At 38.8% G+C, this 22,254-nt stretch overlaps 1 protein-coding gene across 1 annotated transcript in view; it reads right to left on the reverse strand.

The window, feature by feature from the left end:
- The window catches only part of MPP3 (MAGUK p55 scaffold protein 3), a 44,901-nt gene that overhangs the window by 4,334 nt on the left and 18,313 nt on the right, over positions 1–22,254 (reverse strand). Inside the window, exons 11-18 of the mRNA XM_074261718.1 lie at positions 21,874–21,938; positions 19,741–19,761; positions 18,729–18,770; positions 16,547–16,702; positions 16,385–16,465; positions 12,517–12,610; positions 12,172–12,280; positions 7,250–7,372 (exon numbers count right to left, since the gene is read on the reverse strand). Coding sequence (XP_074117819.1) covers positions 7,250–7,372; positions 12,172–12,280; positions 12,517–12,610; positions 16,385–16,465; positions 16,547–16,702; positions 18,729–18,770; positions 19,741–19,761; positions 21,874–21,938 — 691 coding nt within the window. The remainder of the gene's footprint in view (positions 1–7,249; positions 7,373–12,171; positions 12,281–12,516; positions 12,611–16,384; positions 16,466–16,546; positions 16,703–18,728; positions 18,771–19,740; positions 19,762–21,873; positions 21,939–22,254) is intronic.

Raw genomic sequence — 22,254 nt, forward strand, 5'->3', positions numbered from 1 at the left:
AGTTACTCAGATTTACAACCTCAGTATCATCCTGGACCTCTCCCTTTCTGCCCCACAAATCCAGTTTCCAAATTTTGTTACTTTTGTGTCCTCAGCATCTTTCTATGTACACAGTTATCATCCAACATCATTCCTGACCATTGCCTTTTATGAGAATTGCATATATTTAATCTATATTGGATTGTTTGCTGTCTTGGGGAGGAGAGAGAGGAAAGGAGAAAAATTTGAAACACAAGATTTTGCAAAGGTGAGTGTTGAAAACTCTCTTTGCATATATTTGAGAGGGAAAAAACAAATATCATTCTATGGAGCCTTCCTGCCTCAAGTCTTTCCCCATTCCAATCTAACCTCCATTACCCCAGTGAATTTCCTAAAGAGAAGGTCTGACCATGTCACCCCTTGACTCAATTGGTTTCCCTGTTCTTTCTAAGATCAAATGTAAATTTCTCTGAGAAATTCTGGCATTCAAATATCATTACAATATGGTATCTTCCTGCCGCCTTAGTTTCTTTACATATTAATTTCCCCCTCACATTCTATAGTCTAGCCATATGGGTCTATATCCAATTTTTTACACACAATGCTTCTTTGCTGTGGCTATCCTACTTGCCCAAAATGTTAACACACCCTAGAATCCTTGATTTTCTTCAAGACTCAACTCAAGCACCACCTTTTTACAGAATGTCTTTCCTAGTCCTTCCCACTAGTGAACCTTATGTGCATCTTAGCAATGGAACAGAATATGAGAACCACTGCCCACTGACAGGTAGAGAATTTCCCCCATATTTATCAGCTTGAGCCTCTGGAGAGCTAAAGATTTGCCTCTATGACATCCTAAGGGAAGGAAAAGAAGCATCTTGCAAGAGTGGTGAGATCCAAAATAAGAAAGTAGAAGCAAGGATGAAAGCAAGAGGCAAACAGATCAGTCAGATGGAGCAACTATGTAAGCCTAAGTGCTTGTGAGAGTTGGGGTATTCTGTCCCTGTGGTTTGTCTTCATTTTTGAAGAGGACCAGAGACATCACAGGCGATGTCAACTTGTGCGTGAATTGGATTTAAGTGAAGCAGAGCTGCAAAAGTCATCAGCTTCACTCTTTCTTCCAGTCACCCAACTCCAGTATACAGACAAAGGCAAAGGCAAAGGGAGATAGCTTAGCATGGGGTGGATGACCTTGCCATCTTTGATGTCTGACTAAGCTCTCAGGGCCCTATAGTGCCTGCCTCAGTCGCTTTCATGGCCAACTATCTCAGATGCCTTCATGGCTGTCCAAGCAAATTGTTCATTCACATGTTTGAGGCAGACAGACCCCTAACTCACCCACAGATATAAGACCTGTCAATTGCCATCCACCTGGGTTAGTCCATCTGCTAAGATGGTTAACTGCGGTGCACATGGTACAACTTCTTGGAGAAATGAACCACATGACTTAGCAGAACAAACCAACTGGGGAAAGGAAGCTCAGGTACTAAGACAAAAACTTTGCAGAGGTAATATGGAAAAGATGGAAAGAACAGAACTGGCAAATCAGTACTTTCTTATCCTTTTTCTTATTCCTATTCCCTCCAGGGAGAGAACTAAGCTTGTTTCCCAATCACTGTTTCTAAAGAGTTTATTTTGTTTTCTCTTTTGTGGTTTCTCTGAGATAAAGTATTTAACCACTGAATTGTGTGTGTGTGTGTGTGTGTGTGTGTGTGTGTGTGTGTCCTGCTTAATTCTGGCAGAGAGAGAGGTAACAGGTGGTAAAGTAGGAGAGTAGTGGATAGATTTTTATAATAGCTGGGACTTTCCCAGAATGGGGGCTCAGGGTTGTATAGTTTTTTATAGTTCCCAAAATCAGAGAAAGAAAAGATGGATCTAGGCCAGTTCTAGATAAGATTAACTTGGCAGTTTCTAGTAGAGGGTAAGGGTGAGCCATCTGGATACTGGTTTTGCTGAGTTAGTGGCCTCAAACACCCCTTCTTTCAGTTGTCTTCTTCTGGAAAATCTGAAAGGACAGTCATTTCCCTCAGGAATAGAGCCAAGGGCTTTTTGACAAAAAAGTGGCCCCTGAAGGAGGGAACTGGGAAAGATTGGTGCTGCCCACATCAAGGTGCAAGTTGGAAAAGAAAACTCAATTAAATTCTTTCCCCTCACAGACTTCAACAGCCACAACAAAAACCTCTTAAAATTATTTGATTTTATATGTGTGTCTCATTCTGGTATTAAATTGACATATCTCAAAGGCATTGCCAAGGAAACACATGCTCTGGAAAGTACTACCATGCTAGAAAGGCTTTGAGGATAGTCCTAAAGACAAATCATAACTGCTCTCTGAGGACCATCCCAACTAAGTAGAGAGAATTTCATCATCTATAGGCTAGCCACTTGGGGATGAATTCCTTGCCATGGCAAGCCATGAAACAAAGGAAAAGACAAAGCCCCTTTTTGATTTCCTCTGTAACAGTGGCAGACTGATGGAAAAGAGAATAAGTTATTACCATGTCCCCTGCTCATCAGGGATGGGAGCTGGGGAGGAGGAATAAGCATATAGTGCCCACTGTGTGCCAGGAACTATGCTAAGTGCTTTTATAAGCATCTGTTCTCATTTGATCATCAGCACAATACCTACCCCACACAACTGCTAGCTTCCACATGATAGCTATTATCTATGCCTCTGTTGGTGAGCTTCTTGAAGGCAGGGATTATTTTAATTTTGCTTCCCTAGGGCTTAGTATAGTGCTTAGCCCATAGATTATTAAGAAATGCTTCTTGACTAGTGGATTGATTCAAGTATATATAACTTCGATCAATTTATTAGGAGAGTAACAAACTTCACTTATGACTTCAATTATCTCAGAAGCCACTAATGGGTCTTCCAGTGTGGTTAAGGCTGAAAATTTCATCTTACTCCAGATCCTCCCCTATTCTTCCCACCTCATCCCCTGCTCTAGCCAATTCCAGTATGAGATCTTCTACATTTATTTATACCCACTTTTAAATGTTGGCAAGTCTTGGCAGAGCTTGGGCTGTGCTAGCGTAGCTTTCTTGAACCTAGGGCCATCCCCAGTCATGATTTAGCATCAGAAGGGGATTTTAGTAGTGGGACAATAGAGGGATGCTATTTTTCTGATGAAAAAACTAAAGCTGAGAGCAGATAAGTTACATAAGTTACAATAGATAAATTGATCATGATCATACAACTTGAAATGTCAGTAGTAGAATTTAAAATCCCTTATTCCAACACAATAAAACTCCCTCAACTAACAAAGATTGACACCTCCTCTTTATAGGAAGTTTCCTAAGAGCATTGAAAAATTGAGTCGACTATGGTTACACAGTTAGGATCAGAGGCAAGACTTGAACACAGATGTCTATTCAATAATCCAGTTTCACCTCTCTTAAGGAAAATAGAAGAGCTGAGGTAAGGTAAGGGGGCCGTGACATTGAACCCACAAGCAAACTTCAAAGTCACATTTTATTTTCTTCTGAAAAAGTCAACTTTCTTTCTTCTAAAATCATAAAATGTCCTGCCAGCAGATTCTTTGTTTTTTGTAAAGCTTTGTTCCTTTCTCTTGAGTATTGTCATTGTTCAGTTACCTCCAATGATTACCTTAGGTTTCAATTGTTTGCAATTCTGTTTTGTATATTTTTATCCTTGAGGCCTATTTCCATCATATCACATGTCTTCTGTCTGCTGGGATCCATGAGTAGGTGAACATTGTCTAGCAGCTAATACAGGGGAGTTTATTCTAGATTTGTCCATCTGATTTCCAAAGATATTATCTATTCCCTTGTACAAATCTCTGACAATCTCAACTCATTCATATGTGAAAGGAGGGTCAATGATATCTAATAAATTTCATTCAATAGGATTTATTACTTAAGATTTAAGAGATATAGGAAGAATCCCAAATAAGAAAAGCATTAGTATTTTCATGAAGGAAAAATATAACTAATTGTGTGATTGTACTCTGAAGTAATGAGAGAGAAAGAGAGAGAGAGAGGAGAAAAAAGAGAAGGAAGGAGGAGGAAGGGAGAGAGACAGAGACAGAGATCCAAAAAGAAATGCTTCCAAGCAAATAAAATTTTAAAAGGAATATTTAACCTATCTAAAATGATGAATTTTTAAAAAGCTTTAGAAAGTAACTATGCAGAAAAACATGGGAAGACTGTTTTTGCCTTTAGCATTTATTACAGTACCTAGTACAGAATGCTAGGGAAGGGAAAGGGAAGAGAAGGAAAAGGGACCAAGTATTTATTAAGATCTCACTATGTGCCAGGTTGTACAGTAAGTACTTTACAAATATTATCTCATTTGATTCTAATAATCCTGGAAGGTAGGTGTTATAAGCATCATAATCATATTGGGGAAACTGAGGCAGACAGAAGTTAAATGACTTGCGGATCTGACAGCTAGTAAGTGCATGAAGCTAGATCTGCACTCAGATCTTCCCAACTCCAGGCTTGGTCTTCTAGCCACAGTGCCTCCAGCATCTTTAAATGAGATTCTGAGAAATCTCTGCACTAAGAAAAATATAGGCTTTCAGCCTGATACATAGAAGACCCTGAGCCAGTTTTCTTTTCTTTGGGGAAGTAGGAGACCACATTTCTCCATGCAAATGCCAATTTCTCTGAATATTAGGTCTTCAAGTGCTTCAGGAATCAGATTTCTAAGCCTCTCCTTGGGTAGTAAGTAAAAAGAATCCCCACTCACTAAATATCGGTGGGGGGACAACTTAAAAAAAAAAGCATTTTAGATGAATAGGACTGAAGTTAATGACCAGATCTCTTAAGCTAGAACATGTTCTGTTTAAGCTAGGAAGCAAGGAATGTTGTAGTGGATGGAATATTGGAACTATAGTGAAAAAATCCTTTTTGAAAGCTTTCCCCTGATACTTACTAGCTAGGTGACCTTGGATAATTTCTCTGAGACTCAATTTCCTTACCTCTAAAATGATAACAACTACCTCACAGGATTATTGAGATGCTCAAATAAGATAATCCATATGTGGCCCCTTGAACCTTTATCTTATAATAAATCAAATTATTACCCATATCACATGGAGTTTTAATTATTGGTTAACAACTTAAAAGTGCTACATAAAAGTCAGTTATCACCATTACTAAAACTGGGTAGCTCCTAACTGTGACAGCACTCCAACCACAAATCTATGAAGGAATTATGAAAAATTAACTTGCATTTCAATGAATTTTTTGTTTTCTTTTGATTTTATATCTTGTTCCTCTCCCCCCCCCCAAGAAGTGATAAACTCTGTTTGAGCAGGGGTTGGTTTGAGAGTCTGGGGTTATAGTTCTGATCTATCCCCAAAGCCCAACACAATGACTGAACACAGAGTAGAAGCTACATAGCAAATGTTTGTTGATTGATTTTTCAGAAATGATGCTTAAATCTCTTCAGTGAAAATTCTGCCAAAGCATTAGGCTTCAAAGGAAAGGTTATGTTAGCATCTGGATAAAAGAAGGATTTCAGCCAAATATAGCAAAAGGGAGAGAACACAAGATATGGCTCTGTATAAATCCCATTCCTCTTATTACCTAAGAAACCTGAAATGAGTTAGCTCTATTCTCTAGTTATTAGTTTCCTTCTCTGTAAAATGAGGGGCTTGGGCTAAATGGTTCCTTTTCCAGTTTCAATTCTAGGAATATTGCTTCAGTTTGATGCTGAAAGCAGAGAACTTTATTCTGGTCCAAGTTGGATTGGGGAGGAGGGTGAAGATGAGACACACACATATAGAGAGACAGAGAGTGACAGAGACAGAAAAAGAAAAAGACATAGAGAGAAAGAGATAAAGACAGTGAGAAAAAGAGAGAGACAGAGATACACAGAAATAGACAAAGACAAAGATAAAGAGAGAAAGAGATAGAAAGCTACACAAAAACAGACAGACAGAGACACAGAGAGAAGACAGATAGACATAGAGAGAGTGGAAAGAGAGAAACAGACAAAGAGAGAGAGACACACAGAGACAGAGAGGAAATGGGAGATAGTCAACTAACATTTATTAAGGACTTACTGAATATAAGGAACTGTATCAAGCACTAGGAATACAAACAAAAGAAAAAATAACCAAAAGAAACTAAAACCACCATCCTTCTTCTCAAGAAGCCTACATCATGTGTGTGTATTTGTAGGATGGACAGGGACCTAAGGGGAAGACTGTCAGTGTAGATTTGAAAGTTTATTGAAGTATTGATTCAGAATAGAATCCACATTTGACTTTAGTATAGAGTTCAGCACATTCATTTATAGCTTGTTACATTCTGGGAATTTTTAGATTCCTAAAATTTAGAAATTAGAAGGGATCTGAGAGGTCATCTAGCCCTAACCCTTTTCAAAAAGGATAAAAATAAGCCCCCCAAAGAAGTCATCTGCCCAAGATTTAAAAGAAGGCAGTCTGGTTCAGAGGTACTGAGGTGGTACAGCGTATCCTATATGTCCAGAGCATTGGACCTGGTCCTGAGTTCAAATCCCACCTTAGACACATTAAAAGATCCAGAGCAAGTCACTTAACCCTTGTCTGCTTCAATTTTCTGATCTGTAACACAACAGTCTCTACCTTTAGGGTGGTTTTGAGGAATAAATCAAAATAATATTTGTATAGTGTTTTGAAAACTTTAAAGTGCTCTATAAAATGCTAGCTAGCTGGGGGCAACTAGGTAGCTCAATGGATAAAGCCCCAGCCCTAAAATCAGGAGGACCTGAGTTCAAATTTGAACACTTATCACTTCCTAGTGTGTGTGACCCTGGGCAAGTCACTTAACCCCAATTGCCCCAGGGGGAAAAAAAGCTCAAGTATCTGAGCTAGAATAACAGGAAAAAGTTATATACATATATACATAATAACAGAATGTTGCCCTTCCCCCTCAGCATGGAAACCAAGAAGGTGACTTTCTAAGGCACAATTAAAAAAGTTCAAAATCAAAACTTTCATCCTTTGCCAGGAGAGGCCCTGAGCAGCAAGCCTTTAACTTTCTCTGCTGGAACAAGCCAGTATTTCTCAGCTTCTCTCAAAGAACACTTTGTGAAGAATCTCTTTATATTCTAACAATAGGAAATTAGGAAAAGGGAATAAGGTGTTATTATAATCACTTTGAGGAAATTGAGGCAGACTGAAGACAAGGGTCTTGTGTAAAAAGCAATTTTCTTTCCTTTTCAAGGATCCTTGGGATATTTTTCCACATAACGATCACTCAGGAGAACTTTGGCCACCAGACCTCCAGAAGAGAGAATACAGAAGGTTTAACTTACGAGTAGACCTGAAGTTTCTTCAGAAGTTGGTGACATTGATGAGTTCCTCTTTCCTTCTTGGATGCAAGGTTTTACAAATATAATGTAGGGTTTAAATTCTGGAGTCCTCAATTGTTTCAGTGCCTAGGAAAGGGAAATGGGAAAAGGAAGAAGGGCTATGATTACAAAGTAGGATTTTTTAACCATACCATCTTGGCAGAAGCACCAAGACAAAGACGTCTTTCAAGTCAGTGGACATGTCAGTAGCTTAGTGGCAAAGACATTTCTAGCCCCCTTCAAATCTCTTTTCCCTCAGCAATAGGACTTTCTTTCTTTCTTTTTTTCTTTTCCCTGAGGCTGGGGTTAAGTGACTTGCCCAGGGTCACACAGCTAGGAAGTGTTAAGTGTCGGAGACCACATTTGAACTCGGGTCCTCCTGAATTCAGGGCTAGTGCTCTATCCACTGCACCACCTAGCTGCCCCAAGCAATAGGACTTTCAAAATCAGAGCGCTAAAAAGCCTACTTTCATTAGAGGCTTTTAAAGAATTTTCATTGATTTTAGTCCTACATGTGTTTTTTTTAGGTTAAGTGACTTACCTAGGGTCACACAGCTAGTAATTGTTTGAGGCCAGATTTAAATTCAAGTTTTCTCCTGACTTCAGAGCCATCAACCACCCCCATGTCTATTTTTTAGAATATATTCTCTGAAAGACCTGATGATTGTCTAAATCACCAGGTGACAAAATACCAATAATTACAGGATCATAAATGGAAGGGGCTATGTCATTTAAGTTCCAGTTCCTCATTTTACAGATAATAAAACTAATCCTCAAAAAGCTTAAGTCTATGACCCTGGGGATGTCACTTAATCTATTTTATGCCTTGGTTTTCTCACATGTAAAACTGAGAAGCATCATAACACCTATTCCACACTACCCTGGTAGTGTAAAATGAGATTATATAAGTAAAATATAAAATGAGATAAATATAACTTAAAAACACTTTATAAATGATAGCTATTATTAGTTCTGGTTATTTAAAGATAAATTAACCCTCTCCCTATGTCTCTTCACAGTCCCTCAATGAATAAATCCCTTGATGTTTATTTTTATTTGTATGTGGCCTACCTCTATGCCTCATTGTGATACTGAGTTGACCATATGTTCTTAAAGCCAATGATAGTAAAACGCAAGCTTTGGGAGGTACTATCATGCCAGAAAAGTTTTGAGGATGGTCCTTGAGACAACTATAACTAGACCAGTCCAACCAAGTAGAGAGAAGTTTAGCATCTGTAGGTTGGGATACTTGGTGATGGATTCTTTGGCCATGGCAATTCAGGGAATAAAAGAAAATACAAAATATCCCTCAAAACTATACCTCCTAAACCCCAGTAATAGTGGCAGAGTGATAGGAAGGAGGACAGAAAATGCTTTTAAAAAAACACAGTCATCAGACTAGCTTTAAATATTCACTTAGCTGCTAATATTTATGAAGGATGTGGACACATAGGATAAGGCAGGCACAGATGGGAAGAAACACTCACATTAGGGAGATCACAGATTTTGGTCTAAAATATTAAAATGTATGTGAATACAAAACTTAATAAACTGTGCCCCACTAATGTAGGGCTTGTCACAAGACCCAAAAATCCAACATTACATGATAGTGTTATCATCATGATCAACCCTCGATTACATTTTATTTTCTGCTTTTCCAAGAAGACAAATCTTGCTAAAAATCAATCCCCCACCAAAAAGGAAAATGATACATGTTCAAAGGATTATGGGAAAACAGGCACATTAAAGCACTGTTATTAGACCTGTGAATTAGCCTGCACATTGTACAAAACAATTCAAACCTATGTCCAAAAGTTATTAAACTAATCCCTGGATATTACTACCAAACCCATGCCTCAAAGTGATAAATAAAAAAGAAAAGTTCCTATAGGTACAAAAAATATTTATAGCAGCTCTTTTTGTATTAACTAAGAAGTAGAAAGTAAGGGGGAATCCATCAATTAGGGAATGGCTGAACAAATTATGGTATGTGAATATAATAGGGTACTACTGTGCCTTAAGAAATAACAAAAAAAGAATAGTTTCAGAGAATTCTAGAAAGACATATGAATTGATGTAGAATGAAGTATGCAGAACCAAGAAAAAGATGTATACAACAACAACATTATGGAAATGAACAACTATAAAAAAATTTAAATTTCTAACCAGTGTAGTAACCAACTATGGTTCTAGGAAGTCAATGATGATACATATTGCTGCTTACTTTTTAACAGAGGTGTGATGGGCTAAGATGCAGATTCACCTATTTATTATATTTTTGTTAACAAGCATTTAGTTTCTCACCAACCACATTAAATATATATTTCTGGATGTAATTAATGTGGGAATTTCTTTTGTTTGACTCCAAATGTCTGTCATAAGGATTTTATTTTTCTATTTTTAATGTGATTAGTTGATGAAACTAAATGCTTGTTAACTAAACTATTCCCTGGATATCACTACCAGGCCCATGCCTCAAAGTGATAAATTAAAAAAAGAAAAGAAAATGTACAAAAATATTTATAGCAGCTCTTTTTGTATTAGCTAAGAAGTAGAAAGTAAGGGGGTGTTCATCAATTAGGCAATGGCTGAACAAATTATAATACATGAATATAATAGGATATTACTGTGCCTTAAGAAATAACAAAAAAAGAATAGTTTCAGAGAAATCTAGAAAGACATGAATTGATGTAGAATGAAGTATGCAGAACCAAGAAAAAGATGTATGGATTGGAAATAAACAACTATAAAAAATTAGATTTTTAGATATAATAAATAGGTAGATGAATTGATGAATGGATAAAATCTATAAGCATTTATTGAACACCTGCAATGCACTGATGCTAAAGACACAAACCAACCCAAAAATGGAACAGTCTCTGCCTTCAAAAAATTTACAAAAAAAATTTATGAAAATCAGTAAGTGGAAGGGTTAAATAAGATTTCTAGGAGAATAGGCAGTTTTTAACTTAAGTATAAGAACTGATAAAAGCTATACAACTAGTTAACGGTTTCTCTACAAATGATGGTACTAAATATAAATGAATCTTATTTATTCACCAAAGCTAAGGGTCTCTCCTTGTAAATCTTTTGGTAGAAAGGGTTAAAAATCTATGGGTGCCTAATAATAATAAATCCATGTCTTTAATATAACCTATAATTTGGACTTTTTATTAATTCTTCTGGCCAGTCCCCTAAAGGACAGATTCCTCCTACTTTATCAGCATCCTCAGCTTTATACAATAAACGTGTCTCAGGAAATTTGTAAAGTAAGATGTATTCTACTTTCCCACTGAATTCTATTAGGTAATATATGGGTTCCTATGAGAAAGGGGAGAGTGTAAAAGAGACTGGGTTAACATCTTTAAAAATGTGATGGCAAATCCATGAGGTGGCAGAGGTTTGGTATTAGCCATGCTTCTGAAGCACCTTCTGTCTTTCCTTTTTATTTCTTTTCCTTCACTTTTCCTCATACAGGATCCATAACTAACAAATTTTGAACCTGGGCCAGTGACACAAAGTGTACCCTCACAAATGGTGCTGGAGAGACCAGAGGGTAAGGAGATGTGTCAGCAATCTGGTAAAGGACCCGCCTGGAGTTTATCTTCCAGTATGCATTCAAATTCTAGCTATGCTTCTTATTACTTATGTGATTTTAGGTAAGACACACAATATTTAAGCCTTAAAGTCTGATTCTTCATATTGTTGTTAATTAGTTGTGCCTGATTCTTCACAATCCTATTTGGGAAAGATACTGGAATGGTTTGCTATTTCTTTCTCCAGCTCATTTTACAAATGGAGAAACTGACACAAATAGGGTTAAGTGACTTGGTCAGGGTCACACAGCTAGTAAGTGTCTGAGGCAAGATTTGAACTCAAGAAGATGAAGCTTTCTTACTTCACTATGCATTATGAAGCCATCCCAGCTGCCCTAATCTGAGAGGTAATGGGGGAGGTATTAGAATTAGCAGTAAGGTAGTCTTGTAGTCAGCCTTGCATTTTGGGAATGTCCCTTTTCAGTTTTGTGGAGAAGGATGACTTGGAAAGGGGAAAGGTTTGAGGCAATTAGAGACCAATCAGAGACTACTGCAGTAACATGGGATAGGGGAAAAGGGCCTGATCTATAGTGTTAATGATATGAACAGAGGAAATTGATGTGAGAGATGTGGAGGAGAAGGAAAAAAGATTTGGCAACTGACTGGATCTGTGGTTATGGCATTGGGATGAGCAGTTGAGAATGATAATCATGTTGTGAAAGCTTACTGAAAGTTTGGAGGAAGAGGGAGTTTGCAAGAAAAGATAATGGGATCTGGGTCCTAATCTATCCATATCCACACCTACTCTTCCTGTGTAACTCTCTCTGCCCCTTACAGAATAAAAAGTGGGCAGGAAGGATGTTACAATTACAGAACCCACCCTTTCTGGGGCACCTACCTGCCAGAGTCACAGAAAGATCTAGGGGCACACTGAGGTAGGAAACTGTGAAGCTGCTGTGAGTAGCAGTTAATTTAGGATTTAACTGTCCCAAGCCACCTCACACCTGACTCAGAAGAGTGAGGGGAGCTTCTATTGCAGTAGGAATGGAGGAGGGGGTTAAAGGAGGGGCAAGTGTGTTAGAGACAAGTTCCTCTGTAGGAGAGAGGGTAGAATGCAGACTGTCTTCCCACCCTTTGGATAATCACACACCTCATGGGTGTGTGAATCAGGCCACAGATGCCTAGGATAATAAATACCATTGCCCCACCATTAAAGCTCACAGAACTAGTTGGTAATTCCTGAACTGCCAAGTCCATAAAACAGGTTTCCATTAAAAAAAAAAAAAAAAAAAAAAAAAAAAAAAGATGGCAGGAATAAAAAGTTGTTAAAAGACTGGTCCCATAACTCACTTCCGGTTCCACATCCACCAAACAAACTTTGTTTTGGGCTATAACAGACTGAATCGCCTCCAGGCTGGTACCATAGAGATTTTCTTTGTATTCTCCATGCTCCAGGAATCTAAAACATTAAAGGGGAAAGACATTTACTTCCTGGAATCTCTGATATGGTCAAAGAAAACTAAGGAAGTCCATTCAAAATTGACCTCTCTTCCACTTCTCTCTTGGTTTCCTTTCAAGAAATATTTTCAATTTTCAGGAAATATGGGAGTTCAGGACAGAAATACGAACACATACGCACATACCCAGCACACACATATCTATTTGGCAGACTATTAGGCAGACCCACCAACCTACTTGTTATGGTGCAAATCAGCCTCAAATGCTTGTTTAGAAACAAAATTATATTCCACTCCTTCTTTTTCGTGACTCTTCCGGGTTCTGGTTGTATCTAAAACACAAAGTGAGAGATCATAGAGTGAGAGTTTTAGGAGCCCAGCTCCCTGATCCTTTCTAAAACTTGGAACAACCCCCACCATCTACATGAATATAAATGCTTAAAATAAAACATTATCAAGAGAACCAATTACGTTGAAAGAAAGATAGGATTTTCCCTATCCTGCTTCATGGATCCTCTGAAATCTATCAGGCGCTAAGAATTAAAAACCTAGAACTTGATAGTTTCCAGCAAACTAGTTCTAAAGAAAAATTACTATAAAAATGAGGATTCTTTCCCATTGTCTTTCATTAGAATTGTAGGATATGTTCCTCTGGCTCAAAAAAAAATCTACCTTTTAGGTATAACCAAATCACATAACAAAGAATACAATCCATGATATAAAGAAGAAACAGAACAATGACTGCAAAATAATCTTCTGGGTCTAACTGGAAGTTCCATCTTACTTACCCATGGCCTTCTACAATCCTCTGTGCCATATTGAAATATGGTAAGGCAGCCACATAAGTGGGAACACACACAATCTTTATTATGATAATTAAAAGGAAGGAAGGAAGGATGGAAGGAGGAAGAAGGAAGGAAGGAAGGAAGGAGGAAGAAGGAAGGAAGGAAGGAAGGAAGGAAGGAAGGAAGGAAGGAAGGAAGGAAGGAAGGAAGGAAGGAAGGAAGGAAGGAAGGAAGGAAGAAAAGAAGGAAGGAAGGAAGGAAGGAAGGAAGGAAGGAAGGAAAGAAGGAAGAAAGAAAGGAAGGAAGGAAGAAAGAAAAGAAGGAAGGAAGGAAGGAAGAAAGGAAGGAAGGAAGGAAGGAGGGAGGGAGGAAAGCGGAATTTTTTATAGTAGTCCAAAACTGGAAACAAAACAGGTGTCCATGGATTGGGGAGCACCTAATCAAATTGATATATGGTGTGGTGCCATTAAAGAAAAGATTTGAAGTCAAAGGACCTGAATTTGAATCTCATCTTAGTCTCTTGTTACCAGAGTGGTCCTGGGCAATTCATTTAATCTCTATGATCCTGTTTTCTTATGTATTTAAAGTAAAAGTTAGAGGGAAAGGGAAAGGAAAACACATTTTTATATGCTTTGATATTAATACCAGGCAAGGCACCTAGGTGGTACAGTGGAGAGCTCTAGACCTAGAGTCAGTAATTCATTTTCCTGAGTTTAAATCAACTCTCAGCAATTTACTAGCTCATGTGACCCCTGGGCAAGTCACTTAACTTGTTTGCTTCAGTTTCTTCATCTGTAAAATAAGCTGGAGAAGGAAAGGGCAAATCATTCTACTACCTTTGCTAAGAAAATCCCAAATGGGGTCATGAAGGGTGGGACATGACTGAAATAACTGAACAAGGTCATATTCCAGACACTGTGATCAGCACAGAAACCTAGAAATTATAATCTGAGCCCAAGCTTTGCACACCTATAGATCAAAGGTTCCTAAACTCTTTCATATCCCTTGATTTCAGTAAACTTTGCCGTGTTTCCTATGCAATCTGGAGGAAATAATTCTAGAGTTTACCATGTTTATACACATAGACATACACACATACAACAAATGAAATAGAGAATAGTTAATTTCAAGTAATTAAATGATCCATTTCACTAAGATAATATATTTATCAAATTTTATTTGGTAATTATGTATAATTACCAATAATGTAATTATAAATTATATTATTTACCAAATATTCTCCTTACTTCCTGACAAGCTTCCTGTACTTCCCAGGTACATACATACCGTAGGTTTGGATATTGGTAGAAATAGAGAACCACCAAGAAGGAGTTGGGACTACACCTTCCAGAATTCATTGAGAATCATCATGGACAGCAACAGGACTTTTCTCTATGCCAGAATCAGAGCATTTGTCTGGGGGAATAAGTCTGATTGCTGTACTGTGCCAAAAAGACCACTTTCCAATCAGGTTTCAAAATCAGCTCTGGCACTTTATTATTTGCTTAAAGGTAAGTGACCCAAACTTTCTGAACTTGAATTTTCTCATCTGTCAAATGGAGGTAATATTTGTACCACTTGACTCTAAGGATTCATAAAATGATGCTCTTAGAGCTGGAATCATCTCATCCCAGCCCCTCACTTTACAATGAGGAAACTAAATCCGGAAATACTAGGTGACATGCTTAAGTCATACAGGTAGTAAGTATAGGAGAGAGGATTTAAATCCAGATCCTCTGCTTCTAGAGCCAAGACTTTTTCATCTATACCAAGAGTTTTGGGGTAAAGAGAGGGGGTAGAAGGGCTATATAAATCTTGAAATCTTATACAAATGTGAATGCGTAAGCTTCCTGAAGACTGTATCTTTAGCCTTTGTTCCTCCAGCTCCCACCATGGTACTCAACACATAGTAGGTGAGTGTGAAATCGAATTCAGTTCAGTTCAATGGAAATGAGTTGAACTGAATTGAATTGTCATTGAGACAAAGTTGGCAGTATAGGAGTTCCAAAATAGTGGTCTCTACAAACCTGATTTTAGAATAAAAGTGACTTCAATAGCTTTCTATTCCAACTCATCTCTGAGACAGTATCCTCACTAGAATACACTCAACAAGGGTTCACAGAGCCTTTGCTCAGAGATCTCCAGTGAAGAGGAACCCACCACTTTCTAACTCTTCATGATGCCTTTTGGGTTATTCTCTAATATATTCTCTGGCAACTTCCTTCTCCAGCTCATTTTACAGACGAGGAAACTGAGGAAGAGTTAAGTGACTTGGCCAGGATCACATAGTAGCCCATTCTACCATTAGCTCTAATCATGAGAAAGTTTCTTTAAAGAATAACCCAGGGGCAGCTAGGTGGTTCAGTGGATAGAGCACCAGCCCTGAAGTCAAGAGAACAGGATTCAAATCTGGTCTCAGACACTTAATACTTCCTAGCTGTGTGACCCTGGGCAAGTCACTTAACCCCAATTGCCTCAGCGGAAAAAAAAAAAAAAAAAAAAGCCTAAATTTGCCTCTATGAAACTTTCACGTATTGCTCCTTTGGGATCATGTAGAACAATACTAATTTCTCTTCCACTCAAGCATGTGTCAAGTACTTACGAGAGAATTATTATGTGCTCTCCAAACCCTTTTCCACAGGCTAAACATCCCCAGGTTCTTTGACTGATCCTTATGTGGTGTGGATTGAAAGCCATCTTGTTTACCTTCTTCTGATGACTTTCTAATTTATCAGAGTCCTTACTTAAATGTGTTGTACAGAACTGAACACAATATTCCTAATATTGACTCAAATGGAGCTTGGAAAAAATTAAATATAGTACAGTTTTGTTAAGCCTGCATCTAAAGAGAATGTTGTACCCAATGTAAGTATGTGGGAGAAGATCTAAGAACCTTCTTGCTGATGCAGGAACCTATGTTTAAAAGGACTGAACATATTTCATCTATGTCATATTGCTTGCTGTCTTGGGGAGGAAGGAGATAAGGGAGGGGGGAAGAAATTTTGGAACATGAGATATTACAAAGATGAATGTATTTTGAAAAATAATATACTATTGCTAATTCAGGAAATCCCCTCCTACTGTATCCTGACAGTCTTCCAACTTCTGTTTGAGACAACCCAGCACCTTGAGACAACCATTGCATTACAAAAGACAATGTTTTTCCACAATTTCCATGGATTATCTGGAATTGTCATATATTTTGAATGTACTTGACTTTGGTATCTCCTGTCTTTCAGATAACATGTAAGTCAGGTGGCAATCAAGCAAGACTAGACCAGAACCCAAGATAGAGAAGCAACCCATAAAACACCCCCTTACGTGGAACAGCCACGCCATATTGTTGAGGATTCTCAGCCACCACCTTCTGTTTTAGCTCATTCAGTCTGGCACCCACTGAACCTGCAGAAAATGAACATGAAGTTAACAAGATGCCCAGCTCTTGAATCCCAATCATCCCATCCTCTAAAGGAAATTACTCACCGATTAGGACCACGAGTCGGTGTCTCTCTCCAGGCTGATGCTGGTATTTGGTCACTTCTTCATATGTCAGGAGCTCAGGAGGCTCTGGCACCTTGCCTTCGTTTTGACTGCTAGGTCTCTCTTTGCGGCTCATCCTGAAGCTCCTCCGGAGCCCAGCTGAAAAGTCAGAAGAGAATATTGCACTAATTTAGATCCAACCCAGAAGGAGAACACCCTTCAGCCTTTCCTGTGGAAAACACCCTTAGGGCAAAAGATACCATCTTGCTTATTATGCTAAAGTGTGGAAATGAATGAGGAGACCCCAAAGAGATTATTTCCCACTGGATAGAATCATCCCATATCTTTTCTTGGAATCCCACTTGGAATGGGAGTTTCTCTGATCATTTAAAAACCTCACCCTTTTATCTTAGCCCCTCTACCTGGGCTGGAGCAATTCTGGAGGAAATTATTCAATTGTGCTGACTGTCCTTCATAAATTTTTATTATCTTATCTCCCTACGGCATAGAAATGCTTTTACGGCTTCCCTATTTGCCTAACACATTTCCCACCAAAGTCTTTCCAAATCTTCTCTTCTTTCTTTAAGCCTCCTATATCACTTCCTCCCCTCACCAAGCTGAAGATCGTCTATGCTTGGCTTCTCCCTCTCCCTCACACCTCATATCCAATCAGTTGCCATGTATTAATCATTCTACCTCCACAACATCTCTCAGAACTGTCTTCTTCTCTATGTTCACCTAGCTCAACACCCTAGCTCAGATCTATATTCTTTTTTCCTGGGTGACTGCAATCCACCTAATGTCTCCCAACTTCAAACATCACTCCCCTCTTCAAAACATTCTTCATAAAACCATCAAAATACGGATCACCTCTATTTCAAAAGCTGGTCATGTCATTCCCCCGTCCAGAAAGTTCCAGCACCTCCTTATGGTTTTCCTCATAGCTTAATTTACAAACTCTTTTCTTTTTATTTTTTTTTTTTTTAGCATTTCAAGTCCTTTGCAATCCAGCTCCAGCTTTCCTTTCCAGACTATGTCGCTCCCCTTCACATACAGCAAATTCCATCTCCTGCTCTAAACCTTCTCATGGGCCCCATCCCTAAAATACATACATCCCTACTTCCACTTCTTAAAATCCTTAGTTTCTTCCAAAGTACAGCTCAAGTACCACCTCCTACAAGATACCTTTGCTGGTACCTCCTGCCCATGTGTAATTACTTTGTGTTGACATTATACAGATTTTGTATTTATATAAATGTGCATATGTTGTTTCCAAAGCATCTATCCATGCTTCTTGAAAACAGGTTTTTTTTTTTTTTTCTTTTTCTTTATCTCCAGTGTCTACCACAGTGCTGTGGCACAGGGATCTCAGAAGAAAGCTAGCACAAGGGTCCTTCACTTTTTGTGTGTAATGGGCCTTGTGGAATCCCAGTGAAACCCATGAAATCTTTTTAAAAATTTAATGATTACATTTTAAAAATTATATACATTTTAATAATTAAAAGAAATGCTAAATTTTAATTAGAAAGTAGTGAAAATAAATATGTAAATGTTTTCCATTCAAATCCATGAACTCTCTAAAATCTATCTATGGACCTTAGGTTAGAAATCCTTGGTTTAACAGTTTACAGGGAAGGAAAATCTATAACCTCCCAAAATTGGAGCCCATTCTAACTCTGGACAGCTGTAATGGCTGGGACTTTTTTCCCCCCTTAATCTCTGTATTTATTTATGTCTTTGCATCTTCCACTTAGTTCTGCCCTCCTAGGCCAAGTATACCAAGTCTAATCTCTCTTCCCAGTGACAATTCTTTTAAAACAGTTAACAAGCATCAGCTTGATTTTCTCTGCTCCAAGTAACTAAACACCAGTCCACCCCCAATTGCTTCAAGTAGTTCTTACATTTTAAGTTCTAGATTAGGGTGGGAAATCTTTTTTGTTTTTGCCAAGGGCCATTTGGATATTTATATCATCATTTGAGGGCCATACAAAATTACCAACTCAGAACTCAATTATCAGAACTCAGGCAGGGGGAGTCGGTCGTATAGCTCGTCATCTGTGGTGTCAGAAAAAGGAAGGGAGTCTCCCAGACTCATCTGGTAGCTCTGCTTTTACTCCCTTTTGGACGTGATTATATAAGGCACTGTTTACACCTGGGACATGAACAAGAGAAGTGGAGTCCTCACCGATGTAATGTCCATTGAAGTAACCCTCACAGTCACAGTTCTCTGTAAATCAAAGAGAGAGAAAAGAGCAAGGAAATGAGATCCAGATCCAGGAGGGGATGCATCTCCCCTGCAGTGGGAGGGACAAATTCATATCCCAGCAGGGTCTGTAGGGACTGAAAGTTGGACAACAAAAAAAATCACTCCAATTCTGCTCATTTGCTCAGGACCTGAGGGAAATTAAATGAGGCCCTCTGGCAGATGACCCAGAAGGAAGCCAGGTAGAAATCTTGCTGGGCTGGCAGCCTGAATTGCTCTCATGTGACTGTGGTGAACCTGTTGATTTTTTGACTTAAGGCCCCAAACAGCATTTCTAAATTGGTTATCCCAAATGCTTTAATAGCTTAATGCTGTTGAGACAATCTATTTCAAGAGGTCATCAGTGGCTAGCTTAATCTCCTCCCTGAGTTACAGAACACTTCTAGTCTCCCACAGTTGGCAGAATTAAGGAATCAAGTCAGGTTTAAAGAAGAATTTTAATACAGAGGGAAAATGTAAATCTTCCACCCAGCACTCCTTCCTGATCCCTTCTAATTATCCAAGAAAACATCTTAGGATGTTGGGAGATAGGGCAGGGGAACAGGAGGGACATCGAAGCATTTAAATAGGTTGAGGCAACCGTCTGCTTGCTAGGAAATTACAGGGGCTTCCAGTGCCAAAGAATCTAGAGCAGGAAGATGACTGAAAAACGTAGTCTAAATCTCTTTTACAAGTAAGGTCACTGAGAGCTTGTCCAAAGTCACACATGTAGCAAGCATAACCCAGAGTCAGACACGAATCCAGTGAAGCTGTTTCTCCAGAGAAAGACGTGTGAATAGCAGAAGAGAATATGAAGCAAGCACAGGATAGTGATTGGAGGTGTTTTGTTTTTTTAATATCACATAATTTGCGAACAGCTGTCAGACATTTGAGGGGAACACAGGGGAGGACAGAGGCTAGCTCTCCCTTTCACCAAAACAAATGAAGAGCCTACCTTTATCACAAGACTGATCATCTTCCGTTTGCACAAAAGATAGATAAAGCAGAGTTAGAAAGCAGAAATGTGGAGAAGACAGCCCACAGCTGAGGGGCATCAGCTTCCCTGGGTGTCTGAGGAACTCTCCATATGTCCCCTTTTCCTCTGCCCCAGCAAACCAGTGACCTGAACTGAAATGGATTATTAAACCTAGCAGCTTTGGTTTAATTAGTTTGCCTGTGTTTGGCTCATTAAAAACCCAGAGGAAACCAACTTCATTACATGCATCTTAAGCAGCCTGATTGAAGCTAATTTATTCATGGGCACCTTTTGTTTGTCTGTAATTTCCTGGGGATAGCTTTTAACCAGGAACACTTTGCAGTTGGCTTCAATGCGGGCCTTAAAAACAAGCAAAAATTTGGAAATCCGCTCTTTGGTGGCTGAAGAAGGGAAAAAGATCATATTACCTCCTTCCTCAGGGATTGCAATTACTACTGACCTCAGAGCACCTGTTTCCATTCTGAACTTGTCACCAAATCAGATGCCAACAGATCAAAAATGAGAGGCAGAAAAGCAGGTGTGTGTGCTACAGAACATGTGAGGATCACACCAGCCCATCCCCAACACCCAGGGAGTCATAAATGGCTGAGGCAATGTTCATTCCGGGGAATAATAAAACACCTCCTTTTTTTACTCTTTCCCTCTCAACTAGGTCAGACAATGGATAAAGTACTGGAGTGAGGAGACCTGAGTTCAAATTCAACCTTATATACTAGCTGTAAGACAGAATCTCTAGGCAAGTCTCTTAACTTCTGTTTTCAGTTTCTTCAACTGAGGGAAATTAAATGAGGCTTTCTGGTAAATAATCCAGAAGAAAACCAGGTAGAAATTTTACTGCTCTCATGTGACTGCGGTGAACCTGTTGGTTGTTTACTTTAGGCCCCATACAGCATTTCTATATTGGTTAATTCAAAAACTTTGATAGCTTAATGCTGTACTAAGGCTTTTGAGACAACCCCCCTTTATTTCAATAAGTCATTAATGCCCAGCTATAGAATGGGGATAATAAACAAATGAAATAGTATTTTTTTAAAGCACTTAGCTCCTATCTTCACACTTCTATTAACTTTCATCTAGGGACCCTCACAAGTGCCAGATTTCCAGTCAATAGTAAATTATTTCCTTTTTCTCTCCCTTCCAAACCTTTCCTGCCCTTCCCACCAAAATCTCACAGGAAGATAGCCAGGAAGTCTAAGATCATCCAATCATAGAATGTTAGAAGGGAACTTAAAGCCCAGCTAGTCCAATCTTCTAATCTGATAATGATTGATGGTGATGAGGATGATAGTATTTATGTAAGACTTTAAGGCTTGTAAATCTCTCTAAAATTATTTCATTTTATCCTCACAACAATGCTGGGAGGTAAATGCCATTATTATTCCCATTCTACAGTTGAAGAAACTGAGGCAGAAAAAAATTAAGTGACCTGATAATAATCTGAGGCAACTCAAGTCTTTTACACTACAGATCTAGTTTTTTCTTCCCTCTGCTACAGGGGAAAGAAATGTTTAAGTTTCCAAAATTAGCTGAGTGAATAACTAAGACCAAGCACCCACATCTCCTAACCCCACATCCACTGCTTTTCCCATTGTGTGAAAATCAAGTTGGGGGATTTATTATCTACTTCCTGCTTTCTTCTCCAGTTTATATAGTAACTCATACTTTTGTAGAGTTTTCAGCTTTAACAGCCTTGGGAAGGTCATGCAAGAAATTATCATCGTGCCCATTTTAGAAATGAGAAAACTAAGACTCAGAGAAATGATATGACTAATTGGTCACAAAGCCAAGAAGTATCAGAGTTGGCATTTGTACACTCATCCACTAGAGTGTAAATTCTTTGAGAATAAGAATGATTTCATTCTTCATACTTATATCCTCAACCAGTGTCATAATCCCTAACACATAAAAGGTGCTTTAGAAATACTTTGTTGATTGATCCAGCTGGTGGAAAAATTGCCTAATTCCAGGTCCAAAACTCTTGCCATTTCACCAAGTTGGGCTCCCTCCCCTGAACTTAAACCCCAAGGGTGTCTGTCTCCCCCTGGGGCAGAAGCATTCTCTGGTGAGATTCTCCCCACAAACACAACTTACATGATGGCTTTTTAATGCTCCTGGGGCTCTGCAAAGTACCCATGGCTCTCCTGTAGGTCAAGCGCCTATAGAAAGATGCAAAAGGTTACCTGGGACTGAGGGACCAGTGGAAAGAAAGGCCCTAAGGAGGTGAAGACCAGGTGGCAAACACCTGCTACCTGCCTTTGTTGTGGAGTGAACTCTAAATGACCTTCCTTGGACCATCAAAAGACATTTTTCAAGGGAGTTATGCTGATAGAGGCAGGGCAGAGAGAATGGGCAGGGATTGGGGGCATCAAGTGCTCCTTCTGTGGCCTATTACTTAGTTATCTTATCCTAGCTAAGTGTTACCGGAGTGGAGGCTAAGGAACACATCCATTCATCAGGAAATCACTCTTCAAC

The sequence above is a fragment of the Sminthopsis crassicaudata genome, chromosome 4, assembly GCF_048593235.1.
Source record: "Sminthopsis crassicaudata isolate SCR6 chromosome 4, ASM4859323v1, whole genome shotgun sequence".
Taxonomy (NCBI): Eukaryota; Metazoa; Chordata; class Mammalia; order Dasyuromorphia; family Dasyuridae; genus Sminthopsis; species Sminthopsis crassicaudata.